Source organism: Siphateles boraxobius, unplaced genomic scaffold (assembly GCF_051911475.1).
Source record: "Siphateles boraxobius isolate OS27281-9 unplaced genomic scaffold, OSU_SipBor_1 7, whole genome shotgun sequence".
NCBI lineage: Eukaryota > Metazoa > Chordata > Actinopteri > Cypriniformes > Leuciscidae > Siphateles > Siphateles boraxobius.
In genome coordinates this window covers 2,466,246-2,488,055 of record NW_027509197.1, presented here as the reverse complement: position 1 = coordinate 2,488,055, position 21,810 = coordinate 2,466,246, and the positions used below count along the sequence as shown (strand labels likewise).

Below are 21,810 nucleotides of genomic sequence, written 5' to 3'. Positions count from 1 at the left end.
CTTACTGCTTATGAGAATCGTCACCAGACAACATGGGGTCCTCGCTGACGTGCAGAGTGGCCACTGACCTGCACTCTCCTACTTTATTCCTGAGAGCAAAAGAAGATTTGTGAACACTGAAGTTAATTTATGGTAAACTGCAGAATTGGAAAAGTAAATGAAGAATTAAAAAAACAACCCTTTCTGATATGACAGAATGTCGCCTTGAATGTACTTAAAAGTGTGGATCTCATGAAAACATTTTTCATAAAAAATAAAACAATAAACAATTAATTACAACATAATTACAATACTACCATGGTGTATCAATACTTCTTTATATAACTATTTGTATTTAAAATAATATTCATATTTTCATAGTTATATTATTTCATTATTTTTTGTTACATACAATATTATATGAAATTTCAGATTTTGGGTAAAGTGTAATTTTCACATATTTTCACGTGAAACTATTATGGAGAAGGAAATTGTTTTCAATTGATAAAGAATCAACAAAATAAAATCCGTCGTTCACCTTGAAAAAGAAAACTATAATTGTATATATAAAAAAATCACAAAGATAAATAAAGCCTCTTGAGTACTATGTTTTAAGTGTGTACATTTTTATTGTGTAATTTTCTCAAAGTGAGTCAACATTAGAAAATAACTTACTAAAAATATATAAAATGTAAACTATAAAGAATGGTTTAGTAAATCTTTTTTGAAACAAGTGTAAAAACTCTTACTTCAGAAGAATCTCATAGTTTCCAGCATGATGTGTCTTCACTTTCCTGATGAGCAGTGAGACAACATCCTCCTTCTGTAGGATCTCAAAGTCACTGCTTCCAGATATTACCTGCCCTTCCTTCATCCAGAGGAATTCTGGGAAGGGGTCACCAGCGATGGCACAAGAGAGCAGAGCGTGTTGACCCAGGGAGGCGGTAGATGACTTGGTTTTAGTGATGAACCAGGGCTGAACTCCATCTTGAGGCTCTGTGACCAAATTAACCAAAATCCATTGGAGATACACATCCATATTTAACTATTACATTATTCTAAAAGGCCCTGGCAGTATCTATTTGATATCACACTATTTTGTTATGCAGTCAGTACAATGTGTACCTTGTACAGTCAGTGAGGCTTCAGTCCGAGCGTCTCCAGCTTCATTCCACACCTCACAGGTGTATGTGCCTGTGTCTTCAGGAAACACTTCCTGTATGAAGAGAGTATACTGACAGCCCTTCTTCTCAAAGTGGAAATCCTCTGACTCTTGAATCTCTTTTCCATTATGCAGCCAGACCACCTCAGGGGCAGGATTACCTACATACAAAACACATCACACTTGCAAATGATTAAGCAAGTTTGGGTTAGAGAAAATGAATGGAGGACAGTGGGACAAAATAAAGAATAATGAACCGCGGAGTGTACAAGTGTGTCAAAGAGAGTTAAGAACAGTGTCTTACAAGCCACACTGCACACACTTTGTTGTGACTTCAGCAAGTTAATATGTTGAGGTCACATGTTCATGCAAATAGTCAGGAGACTCCTAAGATGCGGTCGTTACACAGGAAGTGCTCACCATTATATAATCACCAGAACTAAATCATCTGCACAAACATACTCTTGAGGGAGTACAAAGGAAATTACATTCATTACAACTGAACACAGCAAAACACACAATCTATTGAAAAATAAGGATTTTGGAAATGTTGGCACAATTTAGATTTTACAAACCTGCATTAGAACATGGTATTGCTTAAATTAATCGATCAGGGCATCATTGTCTGGTAAGATTGTCTGGCATCACAATCTTAGTGCCCACTGTTTTTAAATATGTAGCTTGCAGAAAAGGCCTTGAAAAGGCCCTGACGGCCCACCACTGATATATACATACGTATATATATATATATATATATATATATATATATATATATATATATATATATATATATATATATATATATATATATATATATATCTGTATGTATGTATGTAAATAAAAGTTGTCATTTTACATCTGTGGCAGTGATTTTTGTTGTTGTAAGAGGGATGTTGTTGTTTGATGTTGGTCGTATTTGTAATGTGTGAATTTCCAAAAGGACAATAAACTACACTTAATCTTGCTCTGCTTTCCTCCTAGATTGAAAAACTGAAGGTTGTTTCATACCTGTCACCTCCACGGTCATGGTCACCTGACTGCCGTCCATGACTCTGAGATCCTGCAGACCTTTGAGGAACACCGGGGCAGACGGTCTCCTCACATCAGTCACAGAATGAGCAGCAGACCGCTTAACACTTTGCTTAACTGGGGAACCACATACAGATTACATGAATGATGCAAAATTTACCTCAAAAACATGCAGACAAACACTATATACAAGAGCTGCATTCCCTATTGTGTTTCACGGAAGAACAAATATCATACAATACAGGTTTGAAGTTGACTAAAAGATGGTAGACGTTATTTTTTTCATTGATGATCTATCCCATCATAAACCATAAAAGACTAATGTGAAGTATTCTGCAATCTATAAATCGGGTGTATTTAAAAGACACACTGAAGTCCACACACAGGAGCATCTGTGCAAACAGTATCCTGCACTGCTCTTCAGTACTGAACCAGAATCAGTCACACATGATTATTTTACAGAGAAAAGTTGAGTGACATTGTGTGTCAAATACGTAGAACTAATAGATGAAGCATCTGTAAATGAATGGATGTTGGAGACTGTAGGAGCCTGTGGAGACGATGTATCATTACCTCAATTGGGAATACATTGTTTTTTGTTTTGTTTTTGTTTTACCTACATATCCTCTGGTGCACCCCTTAATCTGCTCCTGAATATTACTGTGAAAGTGAAGACACATAATTCTGGGTATTCATAATTATAAGTATGTGGTGTCCCTCGGGGGCTGATTTTGGGACCAGTTATTTTCCCTGTATATGTTTCCTTTGAGTTGTATTTTTTGGAAGTACAGTATCTTCTACCACTGTTACACTGATGATTTTCAGTTTAATTTTGCAGCTAGTTTAGATAAGAAATGTTCTTTAGACAATGTTTGTGAGCATATAATGTCATTTTATAATGACATTAAACTTCAGCTGTCTAATAATTTACTTCAATAAAATGAGAGTTAAGCGGAGGTTTTGATTGTAGACCCTTCCACATCATATCTATGTACCCTGGTCAGTCAGCAGATGTTTTGTCCTTAACCTCATCAGATCAGATTTTTTTTCTATAGAGCAAAACATAATTATTAAAAATTAACTTTATATTTGGTCTTTTCTTATGTAGAAGTGAGTCTAAAAAACAAGATCAGTGCCAACTCATATTTTTATTGTGATTTGTGAACGCCACACATGCATGTAAAAGTGCTCATATTTTAACCATAGCTATGAACTACAGTTAAAACATTTACAGTATTTGAATACGTTTTGAAGATTTTGAAAATAATACTGTAACAATGAGCAATGCAACAACAATGTAGAAAAAAGGTAAGATAAGATGAAGTCTTATTGGAGTCTTTTTGTAGGTTGCAGTGGATGAATCTAATTTGTATATGTTTGTGTGTCCTTGTGGGTGCATTTATTTGTACTTGCTGATTTATTTGATAAATATACAATTGTGTGGATTTTCTTATCAAGGCATCAGTGTGTGTGTGGAGTGTTTGTGTGTGTGTTGCTGTGTATTCACTTATTTCACAATCACTTTTTCTGTCTTTCACTAAAACCAAAAAGTAAATGACAGTTTATAGTTTGATACCCCTATAACCCTAGAGTCTGCGAGAGCAGGGGCGGAAGATGACTCAATGTTGGACAACATGGTTAACGTTGGAATGGAAATGGATATGAGTATGAAGAGTACTTCACAAAAGACTAGTTCAGGTTCTGCAGTTAGCAAAGTCATTGAACTCCAAGCTTGTGTCTGTGGCTGGAGCAAGGCGACAACGGTCAGGGGGTTGAAGATTCATCAAGGGAAAATGAAATGCTTGAGGGAGAAGGGACAAGGGCCTTGCATTGATCAGTACTTCTTACAAAGTCATTCAAGTCAGTCGAATGAAATCCAGCGACAGGAAGCAAACCACAGTTCGCAGGATATCAGTACCCCTGTCATAGAGGAGATGAGGATTTGCAAAGTTAGTGATGAACACATTGATACTTGTGAACCCGGTCAGACTAACCAGCATAAGAGAGAAAAGAACCTCAACGGGCATAGGCCTGGAGTTAGATGGCCAAGAGCTTGTGAGAAAACTGCATGGGACATGGTAAACACAGATCTATGCTTTGCATTGGAAAGATTAACTGGTACAGTTGAAAAGAAGCTGGATACATTTGGGGACATCATTTACGCATATGGAAGTGAGAGGTTTGGTGTGAAAAAAGGAAGGAAAAAGTACAAACTACTCCTGCTGTATCTAGACGGCAGCAGAAAATTGAAGGGTTAGTTAGAGAAAGGAGACAGCTGAGGAAGAAATGGAATAAAGCAGAACAAAGTCAGAAGGAGGGACTCTCTTACAAAGGGCCATAAAAGATAAGCTTGCAACATTACGCAGAGCTGAGCGCCTACGGAAACGCTACAAAAAGAAGGAGCGTGCGAGGGCTAATTTCTATAAAGACCCATTCAAATTCGTAAAGAAGTTATTCACCAGTGAGAAGAATGTCACTTTAAAAGCATCTAGGGTTGAGCTAGAGAGATATTTGGAGGAAACGCATACAGATGCAAAAAGGCATGAGCCTATGTCAATTCCGTCAGATATCCCACCTATCAATGCACCAGAATACCAAATAAAGGTCTGTGCACCTAAGTGGAAAGAGGTTGTGAGAAAGGCAAGGGCTTCATCATCTCCAGGGCCTAATGGAGTTCCGTACAGAGTGTACAAGAGTGCTTCAGGAGTTCTACGAATTCTGTGGAAATTGATAAAAGTGGCATGGAAAAACCAGGTTGTACCTAGAGCATGGCGCCGAGCAGGTGGAGTCTTTATGCCTAAAGAAAAAGATGCTACAAGCATCAGTCAGTTTCGACCTATTTCACTATTAAACGTCGAAGGTAAGATTTTTTGAAGGACTCTAAGGATGCTTAGAACACATCAATGTTATCTGGCAACGAATTCAATCAGCTAAAAAGGAGAGGAAGGAGCTCCATGTGACATTCCTGGATTTGGCTAATGCATATGGTTCAGTGCCACATTAGCTTCTTCGGGCAGCATTTGATTTTTTTAGAGTACCAATGTCAATAACAAATTTAGTGAAAGCCTATTTTGGAGATTTGCAATTTAGTTTCTCAACTCCAAAATTCAGCACCGCATGGCAATGCTTAGAGGTTGGAATGGCAGGATGCACCATTTCTCCACTGGCTTTTACCATGTCAATGGAAGTATCATTAGGGCATCAAGATGGGTAGTAGGAGGAGAGCGCTTGGCTTCTGGGATGCGACTACCACCAATCAGAGCATACATGGATGACATGACAACCATGACTACAACAGTAGCCTGCACTAATCGGTTATTGGGGAAGTTAACAGATAATATGGAATGGGCACGAATGCAATTTAAGCCCTCTAAATCAAGGAGCATCTCGACAGTTAAGGGAAAGGTAGTAGATAAAATATTCTTCATTAATGGTGAGGCAATACCAACAGTTTCTGAAAAGCCAGTGAAGAGTCTTGGGAGATGGAACGATGGGGATCTAAATGACACAGTTCGAGTGGGAGAAGTTAGACGACAAGCAGTGGAAGGGTTGAAGAGCATAAACAGCGGCGCTCTACCAGGCAAACTAAAACTCTGGTGCTTTCAGTTTGGTCTACTGCCAAGGTTGCTGTGGCCACTGACTGTGTACGAGGTTTCTTTGACAACAGTGGATAAGCTGGAAGCGTTAATAAGTTCATACATCAGGAAATGGTTGGGAGTTCCACGTTGCCTCAGCAGAGTGGGACTTTATAGTAAAGGAGAATTGCAGCTGCTAGTCTCTGCTTTAACCGAGGAGTTTAAGTGTGCCAAGGTCAGACTGGAAATGACTTGAGGGAAAATGTGTAAGGGAGGCAGCCCCTGTGGTAAAAACTGGTAGAAAGTGGTCAGCAAAGAAATCTGTAGTAGAGGCAAAGGCTGAGCTTCAAATTGGGGATATCGTGGGACAGGTACAGCATGGAAGAGGGGGTCTTGGGCTCAGTTTAGCTCCTCCTAAATGGCACAAGGCAGGCCCAGCTCAAAGGAGGAAGCTGGTAGTCAATGTGGTGCGAAAGCAGGAGGAGAGGATGAGATGTATAAAGGCCATTTCCCAGGCCAAGCAGGGAGAGTGGATGAGATGGGAGAGTGTGGAACAACGCAAAATGGGCTGGCAGGACCTTTGGTCAATGGAAGAGAGTAGGCTCAGTTTCCTTATTAGGTCAACATATGATGTTCTCCCATCACCGCAGAACCTAAACCTCTGGGTAGGAGAGGATCCCTCTTGTCCTTTGTGTTCATCACCTGCCACATTAAGGCACATTCTGACAGGATGTAAGGTGGCTCTTAGCCAAGGTCGGTTTACTTGGCGCCATGACCAAGTATTGCGATGTTTGGCTTTAGCATTGGAAGGCAAGCGTAGTATGACCAATAAGTTGCCGCCTTTTCTAGCAAAACATTACACGCAGAAGACAATATTCCTCCACCCAGGCGAGCAACCACCAAGAAAAGGTGCTAACACCAATTCTCGCCCAGGACAACTGGAAGCTGCTAGGGACTGGAAGATGCTGGCTGATCTTGATCAACGGCTTATTTTTCCACCTGAGATTGCCACCACTAACCTACGACCAGATATTGTTTTGTGGTCTGGATCAGCATGCATTGTTCAACTGATAGAGTTAACAGTGCCATGGGAGGATGCGGTAGATGAGGCATATGAGAGGAAGAAACGTCTCAGGTTACTATTGTAACCATAGTTCCCTGAGAACAGGGAACGAGACGATGCGTCCATCGACGCCATGGGAACGCCCCCAGCGTGACTGCGTCTGAAGCATCTATGTCAACTAGTCCAATGGAAAGAATGAGCGTCACGGGCGGGTGACGTCATGACCAGGATATGATAAAAGCACATCCGGTGCAAACCGGCATTAGCTTCGAAAATTGCCGAAGCAAGCCGATCACAGGGATGCAGGAAGTATGGCAGGGTGACGCATCGTCTCGTTCCCTGTTCTCAGGGAACTATGGTTACAATAGTAACCTGAGACGTTCCCTTACGAAGGGAACTCAACGATGCGTCCATCGACGCCATGGGAACGAGAATACCCAAAGCGCCAGAATTCCAAGTACCTGAGTGTCAGTCTGTTGTAACTAAGCACTAAGCACCTGAGAACCTGGGGCAGCATCCAGGTCCAAGCTGTAAAACCTCATGAATGTGAGCGGTGAGGACCAGCCCGCCGCATCACAAACGTCTTGGAGAGAACTCCAGATAATACGCTTAGAAGCCATACTCCTAGTGGAATGAGCCCTGACCACCAAATGGTTGGCCAGAAGACTCACAAGCAAGAAGAATAGTCTCGACTATCTATATGCTCAATAGGTTGGATTTTCTCGACAGAGAAGTCCGATGAACATAAGTGTCCAGTGCTCGCACTGGCACAAGAGGTTCAGCTTTTCCTGGTCCGAAAAATGGGGGAGGACAGAAACCTGCAGCACAATAGGCCTCGGAATAATGGTAGGCACCTTTGGAACATATCCATGTTTCGGGTAAGATTGCCTTGGCCATCCCGGTGCACTCAAGGCAGGTGGGGACCGAAAGGGCCTGAAGGTCTGACTCTTATAGGGACGAAATAGCTAGCAGAAAATAGTCTTAAAAGAAAGGAACTTCTCTGAGACCAAATCTAAGGGCTCGAAGGGAGCCCCAGATAGGCCTTCTAGAACTATTGCAAGGTCCCAAGCCAGCACCTTAGTGCAAGTTGCATGCCTCAGCCTCAAAGTGCCACGAAGGAAACGAGTGATCAGGGGGTCTCGACCCAAAAATGTACTACCCACCAGGGCGTGGAAAGCCGCAATGGCCGCCACACATATTATACCTTAAGCGTGGAAGGACATAGACCTGATACAAAGCGTTCTTGCAGAAACTCGAATACTGTGTTTACTGAACAGTTAACCGGATCCCACTGACGCTGGTAACACCAAGAAGTGAAAAACTCTCGAAATAGTGAATATAGTTTCCTCGTAGCGGGAGCTCTGGAGCTTAGAATGGTCTAAACAACCTCGGTTGAGAGACCACTCTCTATGAGTTGGGCCCCCTCAGAGGCCAAACCCACAGTTCCCAAATCCCCTGCCGGGGGTGCAATATTGCATCCCCTGCCTGAGACAGAAGGTCTCTCCTGATCGGGACCTCCAAGGGAGGTCCGTCGAGGAGAAAAATTAGGTCCGCAAACCAAATTCAGCTCGGCCAGGCTGGTGCTACTAAATAGTCTTATTCCATCCTGGCGGATTCACTCCAGAACTCCTGGGAGCAGAGCAACGGAGGGAAATGCGTACAGACGTAGCCTCGGCCACGTCTGCACCATAGCATCCAGCCCCGAGGGGACTGGTTGAGTGAGGGATAACCAGAGTGGACAGTGCGTCGTATGCTGAGACGAGAACAAATCCACTTCTGCCTGGCTGTAAAACTCCCATATTTGCTCCACCGCCTCGGGGTGGAGTCCCCTGGCCTCAGCCCCTGCCTCGACAGGGTGTCTGCTCCAATATTCTGGCCCCCCCTGGAATATACACTGCCCTCAGACAGCGTAATTTCTTGAGGGACCAAAATAAGAGGCCACCAACGTGTTGTCTGTGGGTCAAGAACCAGAGTTTCCTCCATATAACCAAGGCGCGGGGATACTGCCGCGTGATCTTGATCGTAAGGAGTGGGTTTCCCCTCAGGGAGAACCCTCTGGTCCTGAGCCACCTCTGTAAAGGTCTCACGTACAGCAGGTCAAAGGGTATCACATTGGACGCTGCTGCCCTGAGGCCTAACAGTCACTGTTCCAGAACAACACATGATGGCCCCTCAGGTCTGGGAGGAGATGTCTCAACGCATTGAAGACGACCATCATCTCTAGGCAATTCATGTGCCAAGAGAGATGATGACTCCTCCACAAGCCCTGAGCTGAGCGGCCTTCCAATACCGCTCCCCAGCCGGTGAGGGAAGCATCTGTCGAGATCACAACTCGATGGCAAAGAGCTCCCAACACCGGACCCTGGGTTAAGAACCAGTGTTTCCTCCATATAACCAAGGTGCGGAGACACCGCCGCGTGATCTTGATCATACGAAGTGGGTTTCCCCTCGGGGAGAACCCTCTGGTCCTGAGCCACCACTGTAAAGGTCTCATGTACAGCAGGCCAAAAGTTATCCCGTTGGACGCTGCTGTCACAAGACCCAACAGTCTCTCTAACTGTTTTACAGTGCGTGACTGGCCTAGCCTCAGCTCTTTTGTGGCTGTTAGGATAGCAGCTACACGAACGGGCGACAGAGTGGCCCGCATCGTCACTGAATCCCATACCACACCAAGGAAAGTGGTTCTCTGTACTGGAGAAAGCACACTCTTCTTGGCATTGAGCCTCAACCCCAACATCTGCATAGGAGCGAGAACGACACCTCGGTGCCGAACCGCTAACTGTTCTGATTCCGCTAGAATCAGCCAGTCATCTATGCAATTCAGAATGCATATACACTGCAGCCTGGCGGGGCCAGAGCTGCGTCTACACGCTTCGTGAATGTGCGGGGTGATAGAGCTAGACCGAAAGGAAGTGCCTGATACTGGTGTTCTTTGCCCCAAAGAAAACCTCAGGAACCTCCTGTGCTGAGGGAGGATGGAGATATGGAAGTATGCGTCTTTTAGATCTATCGTGAAAAACCAGTCCTCGGATCTGATTTGAGTCACAATCTGTTTGAGTGTCAGCATTTTGGAATTGAGTTCCAGCACCAAACACTCCAACAGACGAAGATCTAGTATGTGACGCAGCTCTCCATCCTTTTTTGGAACAATGAGATAACGACTGTAAAGACCCGACGCAATGTCGGGTGAGTACACCTGCTCTATAGCTTCCTTTGCTAACAGGGCCTTTACCTCTTGCTCCATTACCAGAGCCTGCTCGGGATGCACCACTGTGGGCAGCACCCCGTTGTAACGAGGAGGACGAGAACCAAACTGGATTCTGTATCCTTTCTCTACAATCTGCAGGACCCAATGAGAAATATTCGGCAGAAGCTTCCACGCTGCCAGAAAATTTACTAAGGGAACCAGCCTCTCGAGGCTGGTCTCTGGTGTTATCGAGACAGCCAATTCCGGAGCCTGAAACATAATGGCAGGAACTACCTGAACTGGCCGCTCTAAGGCCCCCCTCAGAGGGCGCGAAACCGATGCTGTGCCGCAGCATAGCATCAGCGACTCGCTGGAGACCGCTGCGCCCTGAAGCACCGAGGGTGGCAGGGTTGGCAGAAGGGTCTCGTGAGGACCCCGAAATGGAACGGGCACCGTAAAATGAGGTGTACACCGCTCCACTTCGGTCGGGGCTGTCCTCACAGGCCTGATGCGTGAACATCAGGACCTTTTTTTCTTTTGAGCCGCAGCCTTCTCAGCGTGAAGAACGGTCCTCGGATCCGGCTTCTGCTTTGAAGGCTTTGGCTGCTGTGTTGTGTATGAGAAACTAGACGGCTGGAGCTGCTCACGCCCAGCAGCCCCAGGGGGTTGGACATAGCGAGGGAGAGATTATCTTGTATCTTTCTCTATGATTCCCATCAAATTGAGCCAGAGGTGTCTCTCAGTGACCACAAGGGCTGCCATCCCTGAGAGATAAATCTGTGGCCCGACGGAGTTCTCAAACCCCATCGGGCCAAACTCCCTCACTTCTGTCCAAATACCGCAGCAGGTCAGCCTGATATGCTTGTAGCACTGCTATGGTGTGCAAGCAGGCCCATGCTAGACCCACTGCCATATATGCTTTTCCCACTAGATTAAAAAATAGTTTTCTTTAATGGTTTAGTGAGAGAAGCCGACGCCTTCAGGTACGATACTGAACCGGGAGACAGATAGCTCGCAAGCGTCTGTTCTACCCGGGGTATAGCCATACCCTCTTAACCCCCAAATATCTGAATATACATGAATGTGGGGGCTAAAAGACAAGAGGAGAAAGGCTTTTTCCATGATCTAGACAGCTCGCTGTGCAGATCGGGAAAAATGGAAGGCCCCGTGATGGAGGTGGAAAAATAGAGGGAAGGAAACTCGTTTAATTTATTTTATTTTTAGGACGAGTGCCCCCTTATTTCTGCTGGCCATAAATATTTAATTTATCTACAGCCTTAGTAAACACTTCCACCAGCTTATTATTTTTTATATATATTTTTTATATATATTCACTTTATTTTATATATAATATATAAACTATCATATATATATATATATATATAGGCTATATATATTTCTCATACGCTGGGGAAAGAGATGGCAAATTCACTTCCCCCATGATTGTGTCACTTTCAATGCCCAGCACATCTACCTCCTCGGAGGTAGAGCACTGAAGCATTGATTTCTCTCTCTCCCCGGGCGGAAGAGACCGCAGCGCGGGCTTCCGAGACCGGCGAGAGAGCACTGGATCCCTCGTGGAAAGGGAGGAGATAAGATCCGCGGACCCGTCTCCAACCCCGTAAAGAGATCCTATTCGCGATCCACAGGAATGCATTCTCCGCGCTGCCTCGGCAGACGCGGGACCTGTCACCCTGAGAATTGCGAGCCCGGCCACTTTCCTCGAAAAGTGACAGGCGGGAGCGGAGCATGCGAAGCGAAAGCTTCTCACAATGTTGGCAATCAGCCCCCTCGGAGGCTGATACCGCATGCTCTACTCCCAAACACATCACACAAAGCTCGTGTGTGTCCCTACTCGTTAAATAGCGCGAGCAGGGAGAACACAGAGTTGTGCAATTGTTTAGTTTCCATAAATATATATATATCAGACAGACAACAGTAAATATAACAGACAGTTTGACACAGATCGCTTGCTGAGGCAACAGAAGCAAATGCCGGTTTGCACCGGATGTGCTTTTATCATATCCTGGTCATGACGTCACCCGCCCGTGACGCTCATTCTTTCCATTGGACTAGTTGACATAGATGCTTCAGACGCAGTCACGCTGGGGGCGTTCCCATGGCGTCGATGGACGCATCGTTGAGTTCCCTTCGTAAGGGAACTGCGGTATGCTCATCTGGCCACTGAAGCAGAACAGCGAGGATGGAGAGTCCAGGTTTATCCAGTGGAAGTGGGTTGTCGAGGTTTTGTGGCACACTCTACAACCCGGTTCCTCAGAGACGTCGGATTCAGTGGCCAAGAGTTGCGTCGCACATTAAAGAACTTATCTGAAGCAGCAGAAAGGAGCAGAAACTGGCTGTGGTTGAGATGGAAAGATTCTAGCTGGCTGTGTACAGGCCGCCATGCTACGGTTTCGTAGAATTCTTGAGAACTTGAAGAGTCTGTTGGTTTATTTGTATAGGTTGTATAGTATTTACAGTCATTACGTTCCTGTGTATATTGCGTGAATGACAGGTGGTTGGGCAGATATTGTGTTTTGCGGTAGGTAGTATACCATACGGAGCCGTTGCCACTGAAACTGCATATTAACGCACCAGTGGGGCTCGACAGCCTTAGTCTAACGGGTTTGCGTGTATGGTTGGGTTGCGGTGAGATTGTGAGATTGTGGTTAGGTCTCAGCAGCAGGAGGGATGTAGAGGTTAGTAAGCTGGGCTGAGTTGAGTGGGGGACGGAGGGGGGTGACTCTGGGAAGCCAGAGTCACTGTTGAGCCCTCTTGAGGTGTCGTGGGCTAGTCGACGAAACACTGAGGATGGAAGGTGCCCACTTGAAGACCCTAGAGATGTCCCCTACTCAGCTCAATCCAGACGGTTGTCATGGGGGGACCGCACTGTGGTTGCAGCCGTTGTGTGTGCTGACGCATGTTAAAACTAGACAGAAGGAGATTTACATCCCCATATGGAAAGAAACGTAAATGGATGGAGAAGCATAGGTTACTGTAAAGCTATGTCTTAGTTGGTGCTTATCTTGACGAAAGCCGAGTACAAATCAGCATGAAGTTTTGACATCTACTCTCATGTAATGGAAATCTTGAGAACAAATAAAATCATATTGTTAATATTAATAATTAATAAACAAGAATGTTCATAAAACATTAACATTACAATGTATAGCTCTGTAGTTTAGCTTTTAAATGCTTTCAACACCTGATGTCCATTGGACATTAAACTTTAAAAAATGGTTGTTCTACAACTCTGAAAGATCTTCTAATTAACTTTTAATATTATCACTTGATACTATTAAGATTATTATAATGCAGCTTAGCATATAAAAGGTAAAAATGGGTAATTCCTGTAGAGTTGGGGAGCCATGTCTGTGTTATGTGATGCCTGAAGCTCAATTAGATTAGTTAGGGGTCATATATTCATTGTGATTGGCTGATCAGGGACCAATGAGTGACCAGGCATTACTGGTAAAAAACATTGTATCGGTTTAAACCAAAAACCATATGATGTCCATTTCAATGGACCCAGAGTCTGAAGGGGTTAAATTTAATAGTTCTTTATAAAATTTAAAGTAATTATGGACTTATCTCTAAATTTTAATAAGCAGATTAGTGCTGTTGTTAAGAGTAGCTTATTTGATTTGAGGTCAATCGCTAAACTTAAACACCTTCTTACCAGGACAAATTTGGAAATTGTGGTCCATTCACTTTTCTCAAGGTTAGACTATTGTTACTCTATTTACATTGGTCTCCCATTAGCTCACCTGCAATTGGTGCCAGGGGTTGAAGAGACGCTAGCCAGCCATTTATCCCCAGGTTCGTCGTCATAATTAAAGAGACTCACACTAGCCTCAAAGCCCTGTAAAATTACATCTGGCCTCGTGGGTTAGGTTTATGTGGCAGGGGGTCAGGCTTGTGCGTCATTGCATATGATGGTTCTCTTGCAGGCGTACCAGGATGACCTGCAAAAAGACCTGGACTCTGGCGAGGAAGTAGACCCAGAGTTAGTGAGGGAACTCTGCCAGGTCACAGATCTAGCTCTCGGTGCCAAAAAACATGAGCAAAGGGCCAGTGTGGCTTGGTGACCTGGGTGTCGCAGAAAGCCCAGGCGAGAACAGATCTGAGGTCTGTCATTGCTTCTAGGATGGCTAAAAAACAAAAGCCTTCAGGGCCTTGGCCATAGGGCGTCCAGGGCATGCCCCCTTGGGGAAGTGATTTTGGCATCGCTACATCATGCCTCGTCTCTTCCTCCAAGCCCTTCAGGGACTGCTCCGCTTTTCCCGCAATCTTTGGTGTTACGGGAGAGGACAGTCTCCGGTGGAATTTCTGCCCAATCTCCACTCAGCATGGCTACCAGAGTGCGGCACCTGATGGTGTGCTTCCCACTATGGTGAATCAAGAGCAGGTTCCATTATTGAGACAGGAGTTAAAGTACACTCTCTTTTAACAAAAGGGTCCATAGAAAAGGAAGGGTCCCAAGAATAGTGTGTCTCAAATTCAATCTGAGGATTGGTTTGTCACAATAGATCTGATGGATGCATGCTTTCATTTAGAAATTCTACTACAACACATGAATTATCTCAGTTTCCTTTCGGGGGTGAAGCTTACCCGTTGAAGCAGAAGCTGAGGCCTGGGGAATGGATACTCCATCCTGAGGTGGTGGAGTTAATCTGGGAGAGGTTCAACAGAGCAGGAGTGGACCTCTTAGTCTTTAAGTTGTCAAGCCATTATCCACTCTGGTTCGCCCTCACACCTCAAGCTCTGTTAGGGCTGGATGCCATGCTGCAGATGTGGCCAAGGCTACATTTGTAAGATTTTTGAGGTGTGAGAAAGAGTACATCTGTCGCTAGTTGCTCTGATCTGGCAAGCACAAGTTTGGTTCTCGGATCTCTTGGGAGATTTTGACCAGGAGGGATCTTCTCTCTCGGGCCTGGGGTACAATATTTCACCCCAGGCCTGAGATGTGGAACATGTGGGTCTTGCCCCTGAGTGGTACCAGCTCATAGATTCAGGTTTCTCAACTGAGGTTGTTGAGAACATCCTAAAGCTAGAGGTCCCTCAACATAGGAAACTTTATGCCCTAAAGTTGCATCTCTTGAGAGTCATAGTGTTTGTAGGACCATATACTGTGCTGTATATCCAGTCCACTGCCCAGTTGTTTCAGAGCTGGAGTTTTTGCGGGGGCATCAGAGCCCACTCTACTAGCACTGTGGCATCATCTTAGCATCACCTGACCGCGCTGTTGGCCAATAAAAATGAGCAGGTCTTCACATGTGCTTCAGACACTGGCTCACCCAAAACGTTTCAATAGCCTTAACGTCACGATGCAGCGTCTCGTTCCCTCTGAGGGAACCAGGTTACATATGTAAGCTGTGACAGTTTAGGGTTAGGTTTGTTGTGATTGCTAATTTTTAATTGGGTTATTTTTATATTACTGAGTGTTTACTTGTCTTTAATAATGCTCGTAATTTATATTAGTTAGGCTAGTTGTTATCCTGTGATATTTTTACACCGCAGGCAAACATTATTTGTGTAAGTGTTGTTTAGCTGGTTGGTTTTTGTTCATGATTTTCAGCTAAAAAGAAACGCTTTGCAATGAGACTAAATGTGAATGACATCTATGTTTTTTTTTTTTTTTACCTTATTGGAATCTAAATTAGGAATCGATAAGAATCGGAATCAATAAGCAGAATCGGAATTGTTAAAATTCAAACGATATCCAACCCTAATTATCGCCCACCTCTTTAATGTTGGATATATATATTATATCCAACCTTATCCACATGCATACAGTATATACTTATGTAGGGTGATATATACTGCAAATATACACAAAGCAAATAGTAACTTTGTGATTGCTTGTATAATATTGTGAAGAGCACAATACAAATAAAATTGATTAAATAGTATGTAACTGAGAACTGTAAAAATGAAGTGCTACCGGTAATTTCTTTCCTTCACTGTTAGGTACTCTATATATTCATATAAAATAATGTATTTTGAATGTATATTTTCTGAAAATACAGCAAAAAAGTAATGGAAAACATTTCAGAGGGTAATTTCTCTTCAAGTTGTCCTCTGAGACTGCAGCATGTGTGTGTGTGTGTGTGTGTGTGTCTGTGTGTGTGTGTCTGTGTGTGTGTGTGGGAAAAGACTGGTATTTTACATTTTTAACCCACTTGAACATGGAACCTCCGCCATTAGACAGCCTCACAGACTGCAAAAGAGCAGATGTTTCTCTAATCCCGAGGATCTTAAAATAACTCTTAAAAAAAAAAAAAAAACGAAAAACTCCACGATATTCACTTATCAACGGAGCACATAGCAAACGACAGTGTAGCGTTATATGAGAGAAGTTAAAATTTACAAGAGTCTTTAAGTTTTTGTGACTTAAATGCCCTCAGAGTCGGGGGCAAGAAATGTAGGCCTATTTGAGACTTTTGACATAATTTTATGAAAACACCAATTCAGTTCAATTTAGACTCTCACACTGAAAAGTCGAAAAGTCTATTCATATGAACATATTATGAATGCTGCTAGAGCTTTTCTCAGAGCTAAGATTTTGCTCAAGGACTTTTAATCAGTTGGCTTTTTAATTCCTTTCAGTGGATGTACATGAAATCAGTTCTCCTTAAATTCTGTCCTAGCAGAGTAACCACAGATGTAGAGAATCAGATTGACTATCAATGTGATTCATAAACATTTGACTTCCACAAAATGTCAAAATACTGTTTGAATTTAATATTACTTTAATGTTACTTTTAGTTTATGAAAACTCAAAAACAACTTTTTTTGTGAAATGGTTAGGTTGAAAAGTGAGTGAGCTTCTTTAAAAAATAAAATCACTCTGGTTAGATATTTTACAAACTAATGCAATGACATTCAGACATTTTTAAGTGTGACTTCAGCATCCAGTACATAAAACAGAAAACCTGAACCGTACTGGCAAATACGAATAGAAGAAAGAGATGTGTGTCTTACCTTTAACCAGCACACAAGCTGTACACACAGCTCTGCCATGATAATTCACTGCTACACATGAATACACTCCTGCATCCTCCAAAACAGCTGCCTGAACTTTCAGCTGAGCTTTACTATTTTCAAACATGGTGTGGGAATATGGAATGGGCTTATCTGAAAAGACAGAGACAGAAAAAAGACTGAAATTTCATCATTTTAATTGCTGAGAACTACACTGAGAAAGGAATCTAAATTATCCTTAATCCATTATTTAAAAAGTTGAGATGGACAAGGAGGGGTTATTAAGACATGCAGATAACATTTCAGCTGAAATATTGACAAAGTTATCTTGGAGTGATCTTAATAAGAAAATAGAGTGGTTCAGTGATGCTATTTGTGTAGGCCAACCCAGAAGTGTTGTCCCTCAACATAAACCCTATATAGGATTGTTCTGTTGGCTTTTAGATTATTGAAAAAAAATAAGCCCTCTGACTAACAAAAGTTTGTGAAATGGTCATGTTATTTTTTTGCTTTTGTTTTTACTGTTCTGATTGCCTTAATCTGGGTTCACAGTGTACGATTTTGACCACAAATTTGGCTCTCTGGGGCAAATTTGGTGTATCCTAAAAGATTTCTCAGATCTTAGACTAAAATCTGAAGTCTTTGATTGTTAGTTTGACATGTTCACTGATAGCCGATTAATGACCATTGCGATCAAATTTGACCTCCAACAAAATTCCTGTAGCGTGACTTCTCCTACGACAACCGTTAATCAAAAACCAATAGGAGCGCCGAACCTGATGATGCAATTAGTGAGACAACAACAAACCACCACTTGCTCCACACACATCGTCACACACATCGTTTTTTTCCAGTTTTCTTTTCATGAGAAGCCATGATCAAACTTAACGCTATATATTTCTCACGGATTAATGATGGTAAACTCTGGATGAGTATTCTTGCGTACAGTCTGCCATAAAGTCGGCATTAGTGACAACTGAGATCCCACAGTGTGAGATCCCTCAGTGTGATGGCTTACAGCGGGGATCATATTCATAAACAGTCTGACAAGCAGCAGTCTTGAAGGACTATAATAAATTGTACAGTGTGCATCCAGCTTTAGTTCTTGTCCAAGTTTGTTACTATGGTTTCTGATTAGTTACACACCTGTTCCTTGTTTTGTTACTTGTGTTTCACTGTGTCTATAAGGCCTAAGCTTTCCCAGTCCAAACATGCATTTTGAAGCTTAAGCACCGTCTGTGAAACTGGGGTATGTTTCTTACACATTTAATTCATCATGATAATCTTTACAAATGAACATAGCTTTTGTGAATTTTGAAGCCTAAATACAATCGCAAGTAAAAAGCTATACGTAGGCTATAAACGAACTACACCACGGTTGCATGACTTTAAAGATTACAACCATGAAGCTTGTGAAAACCCTTTCAAACTTTATTTAAATTTATTTAAATTGTTTGCAAGAGTGCAGTTATAAACACAATGAGGCTTTAAAAGCGGACTAGTGAGTAGATGCATTTTCTTGTTAGGTGTGATGACGTTCAATGTTCCTGTCAAACTCTGTACGTAGTCCCATTTAGTAAAAGCTTTAAAAAAAAATCTCACAGTGGCACTGCAACGATTGATGTGTGAATGTATCTGTCAAATGGGAAATGTATAGAATAGCACTTTGTTATTCATTGTTAAATGTTTTTGCTTGTAAATGGCTAAATGTCCCTGAGGGCAGAGAGCAACATGATTCAGAGAGCATTCCTCTCAAAATCATGAGGAAAAGCATCTTCTTCTTTTCTGACTTTCTTTTTGTACAACCCCCTACTTTTCCAGGGATTGTAAAATCAGCCTGTACAGATACAGTTCGTTCTCTCTCTCTCTCTCTCTCTCTCTCTCTCTCTCTCTCTCTCTCTCTCTCTCTCTCTCTCTCTCTCTCTCTCTCTCTCTCTCTCTCTCTCTCTCTCTCTCTCTCTCTCTCTCTCTCTCTCTCTCTCTCTCTCTCTCACACACACTCTCTCTCTCTCTCTCTCACTCTCTCTCTCACACACACACACTCTCTCACACACACACTCTCTCTCTCTCTCTCTCTCTCTCTCTCTATCTATCTGACTTACCATGTCCATCTGTGTGAATATTTTAGGGTGAGTGATGCATGTTTTGCCTTTATATGGTTGTAAGGTCTCATATTTGCTCAAAGGCTGCGGCTCACAGTTTCTCGGGGAAACCCAGAGTCAAACTCAAGAGACTTTCAGCTAGTCTGTAAGAACACCACCATCAGTCTTACAGTCCGATTCTTATAGGATAACACACAGAATCAGTTTATCAGTACAGTTTATATATAATTAAAACTGCTACACCAAAAGGTCCTTTAGCAATGATTGAAGAGTCACTATATAAAAATAGATTAAGGAAATGCACAACAATTTGAACATGAATTGTCTCTTTGAAGAGAATCATAAACTAACAATAATCTTCCAGTGCATGATTAAAATTATATAATTATTAGTAGTATTAGCTAAGGCGAGCATCACAAGTATTGTTGCTTAAATGGACTGTGACCATAAACCCCAACTAAACTTCACTTTAACAGTGCACTAGCATTGACGAAGACTGACCTAATAGCCAAAGACAGAACAATAACATCACTCTACATCATAGAGTATTTTATTACATCAACAACAATTAAAAATATTGAACAGTGAATGAGGAACTCGAGTCACAACTTGTCACAGTGTGGTGCAGGCAGAAGACGACGAAGGAGAATAAGTTCCAAAGCAAACCTTTACTCCTAATATAAATCATAATGGTACATCGAAGACGGGCAGAAGGTTCACATACACTTACTACAACGGAGATCAGACAATGAACAAGGCAACACACAGGGCTTAAATACATAGGGAAACAGATCAGGGAAACAAGACACAGCTGACAAGACTAACGAGATAACAGGAGAGACAGATTAACTAATGAGGGTTACCATGGAAACAAATGAGTGGCGGGAAAGCAGAACAAGGGAAGACATATGACTAGTGAAAATACAAACAAACACTGACACGTGACAGTACTCCTCCCTACCGGTAGGCACACCCTTTTGCAGTAGATAGGCCAACTGCAGAGGGAGGGAGGGGACTCAGGGAGGAGGACGAAGAGCAGGTGAAGGGCAGACAGAAGGCAGCAAGCCAGGGCAGAGCAGGCTGTGCAGGCGGCCAGAGAGAAGACGATGGAGGGAGGAGCCATGGAGGAGGCAGGGCTGACGTCTCCAGGGGGCCGACTGATGGGGGTGGAGCAGGTGGGAGAGAAGACCAGGGAGAGGAGACCAGGGTGGAGCCGGAGAGCCGATGAGCCCAGGGCGACGCCGAGGATCCAGCGGGACATGGCGAAGCCGCCGGCTCTGGCGACTGAGGTGCAGGCGGGGACATAGAAGGGCGCGGTGGAGACAGAGGGAGTGAGGACCAAGGAGGAACAGAAGGGAGTAAGGAGTCCATTGGAACCAGGTGGACGAAGGGATGAGGCGTAGCCAGAGGAGTGCAGTCCAGAGGCGAGGGTAGGTCGATGACCGACCCAGATGGATCTGGGGGGACGAGGGAGCCTGGCGAAACTGGTGAACAGGAGGGCCACGGTGGAGCTGAGGGAGGTAGGAGCCAATGTTGAGCTGATAGATCGACGGGCCGAGGTAGAGTCCTAGTCACGAAGGTTGGAGGCAGAGACCGGGGATCCACCGACCAGGCTGGAGCTGCAGGCTGGCAGACCCACGACGACCCCACCTCTCTGTGGTTTGAGGAGCTGAGGTGGCTGACAGGCACTGGTGGAAGAAGGGTTGAGAGATGGTAGATGGGAGGAGGTGGGAGAGGGAGGCTGGGTGGGAGTTCAGGAACCGGCTCAGGCTCAGGTTCTGGAACAGATTACGGCTTGGGAACAGACTCATGCTCGGGAACAGACTCAGGCTCGGGAACAGACTCAGGCTCGGAAGCAGGCTCGGGAACAGATTCAGGCTCAGGCTCAGGCTCGGGAACAGACTATGGCCAGAAAAGGGTGGTACGGCGGGACAAGACTCTGGACGGGTGGTCCCGGTGGGACGAGACTCTGGAACGGGGACTGGAACGGGTCTGGGAATATGGACAGTCCTTCGGGCAGGAACAGGTCTGGGAACATGGACAGTCCTTGGGGCAGGAACAGGTCTGGGAACAGAACGGGGAACAGGAATCGGCGTGGCAGCGGGCCAATCTGGCTGAGGGCTCAGGTGGCGGCCATCTTGGCTGAGGGCTCAGGCTGGGCAGGCATGACCTGAAGAAACGTTGGGTCTGGCTGTGTTCTTGATCGAGGCACGACGCTCTCCAGACACCTGATGACGGTCTCCCTCCAGTCCAGTCCGGTGGTGTCTGGGAGGTTGATTGGATGGTTGAATGTGGCCTGATCTGGAACAAGGTGCTCAGGCTCACGTCATCGAGGGTGCTGGTGACAGCGAGGTGGCAAAAGTCCTTGACAAATGAAAAAAAGTTTTGGCTCTCCTGAGCCATGACGATCATTTTAAACCTTTTATCCATTTTGGGCGGTCCGATCTTCCGTCACAGTGTGGTGCAGGCAGAAAAAGATGAGGGAGAATAAGTTCCAATGCAAACTTTTACTCACAATATAGATAATAAAGGTACATCGAAGACGGGCAGAAGGTTCATTCACGCACGCACGCTGCCAAAAAAACACTGACACGTGACACATCTAGAGACCAACACCTCAGAGACTTGCGTTTTCTATTCACCAGTAAATAACACTGTAGCAACAGGCTAAAAATCACTCAAAACTCCTTACCTAGTAAAGACCCAGAACACAGATCCATAAATGGCCT

The 21,810-nt window shown here is 43.9% G+C and overlaps 1 protein-coding gene across 1 annotated transcript in view; it reads right to left on the bottom strand.

Moving 5' to 3' along the window:
• The window catches only part of mylka (myosin, light chain kinase a), a 95,096-nt gene that overhangs the window by 34,835 nt on the left and 38,451 nt on the right, over nt 1–21,810 (bottom strand). The window contains exons 11-15 of the mRNA XM_077216304.1: nt 16,980–17,132; nt 2,150–2,287; nt 1,105–1,302; nt 729–975; nt 6–89 (exon numbers count right to left, since the gene is read on the bottom strand). Coding sequence (XP_077072419.1) covers nt 6–89; nt 729–975; nt 1,105–1,302; nt 2,150–2,287; nt 16,980–17,132 — 820 coding nt within the window. The remainder of the gene's footprint in view (nt 1–5; nt 90–728; nt 976–1,104; nt 1,303–2,149; nt 2,288–16,979; nt 17,133–21,810) is intronic.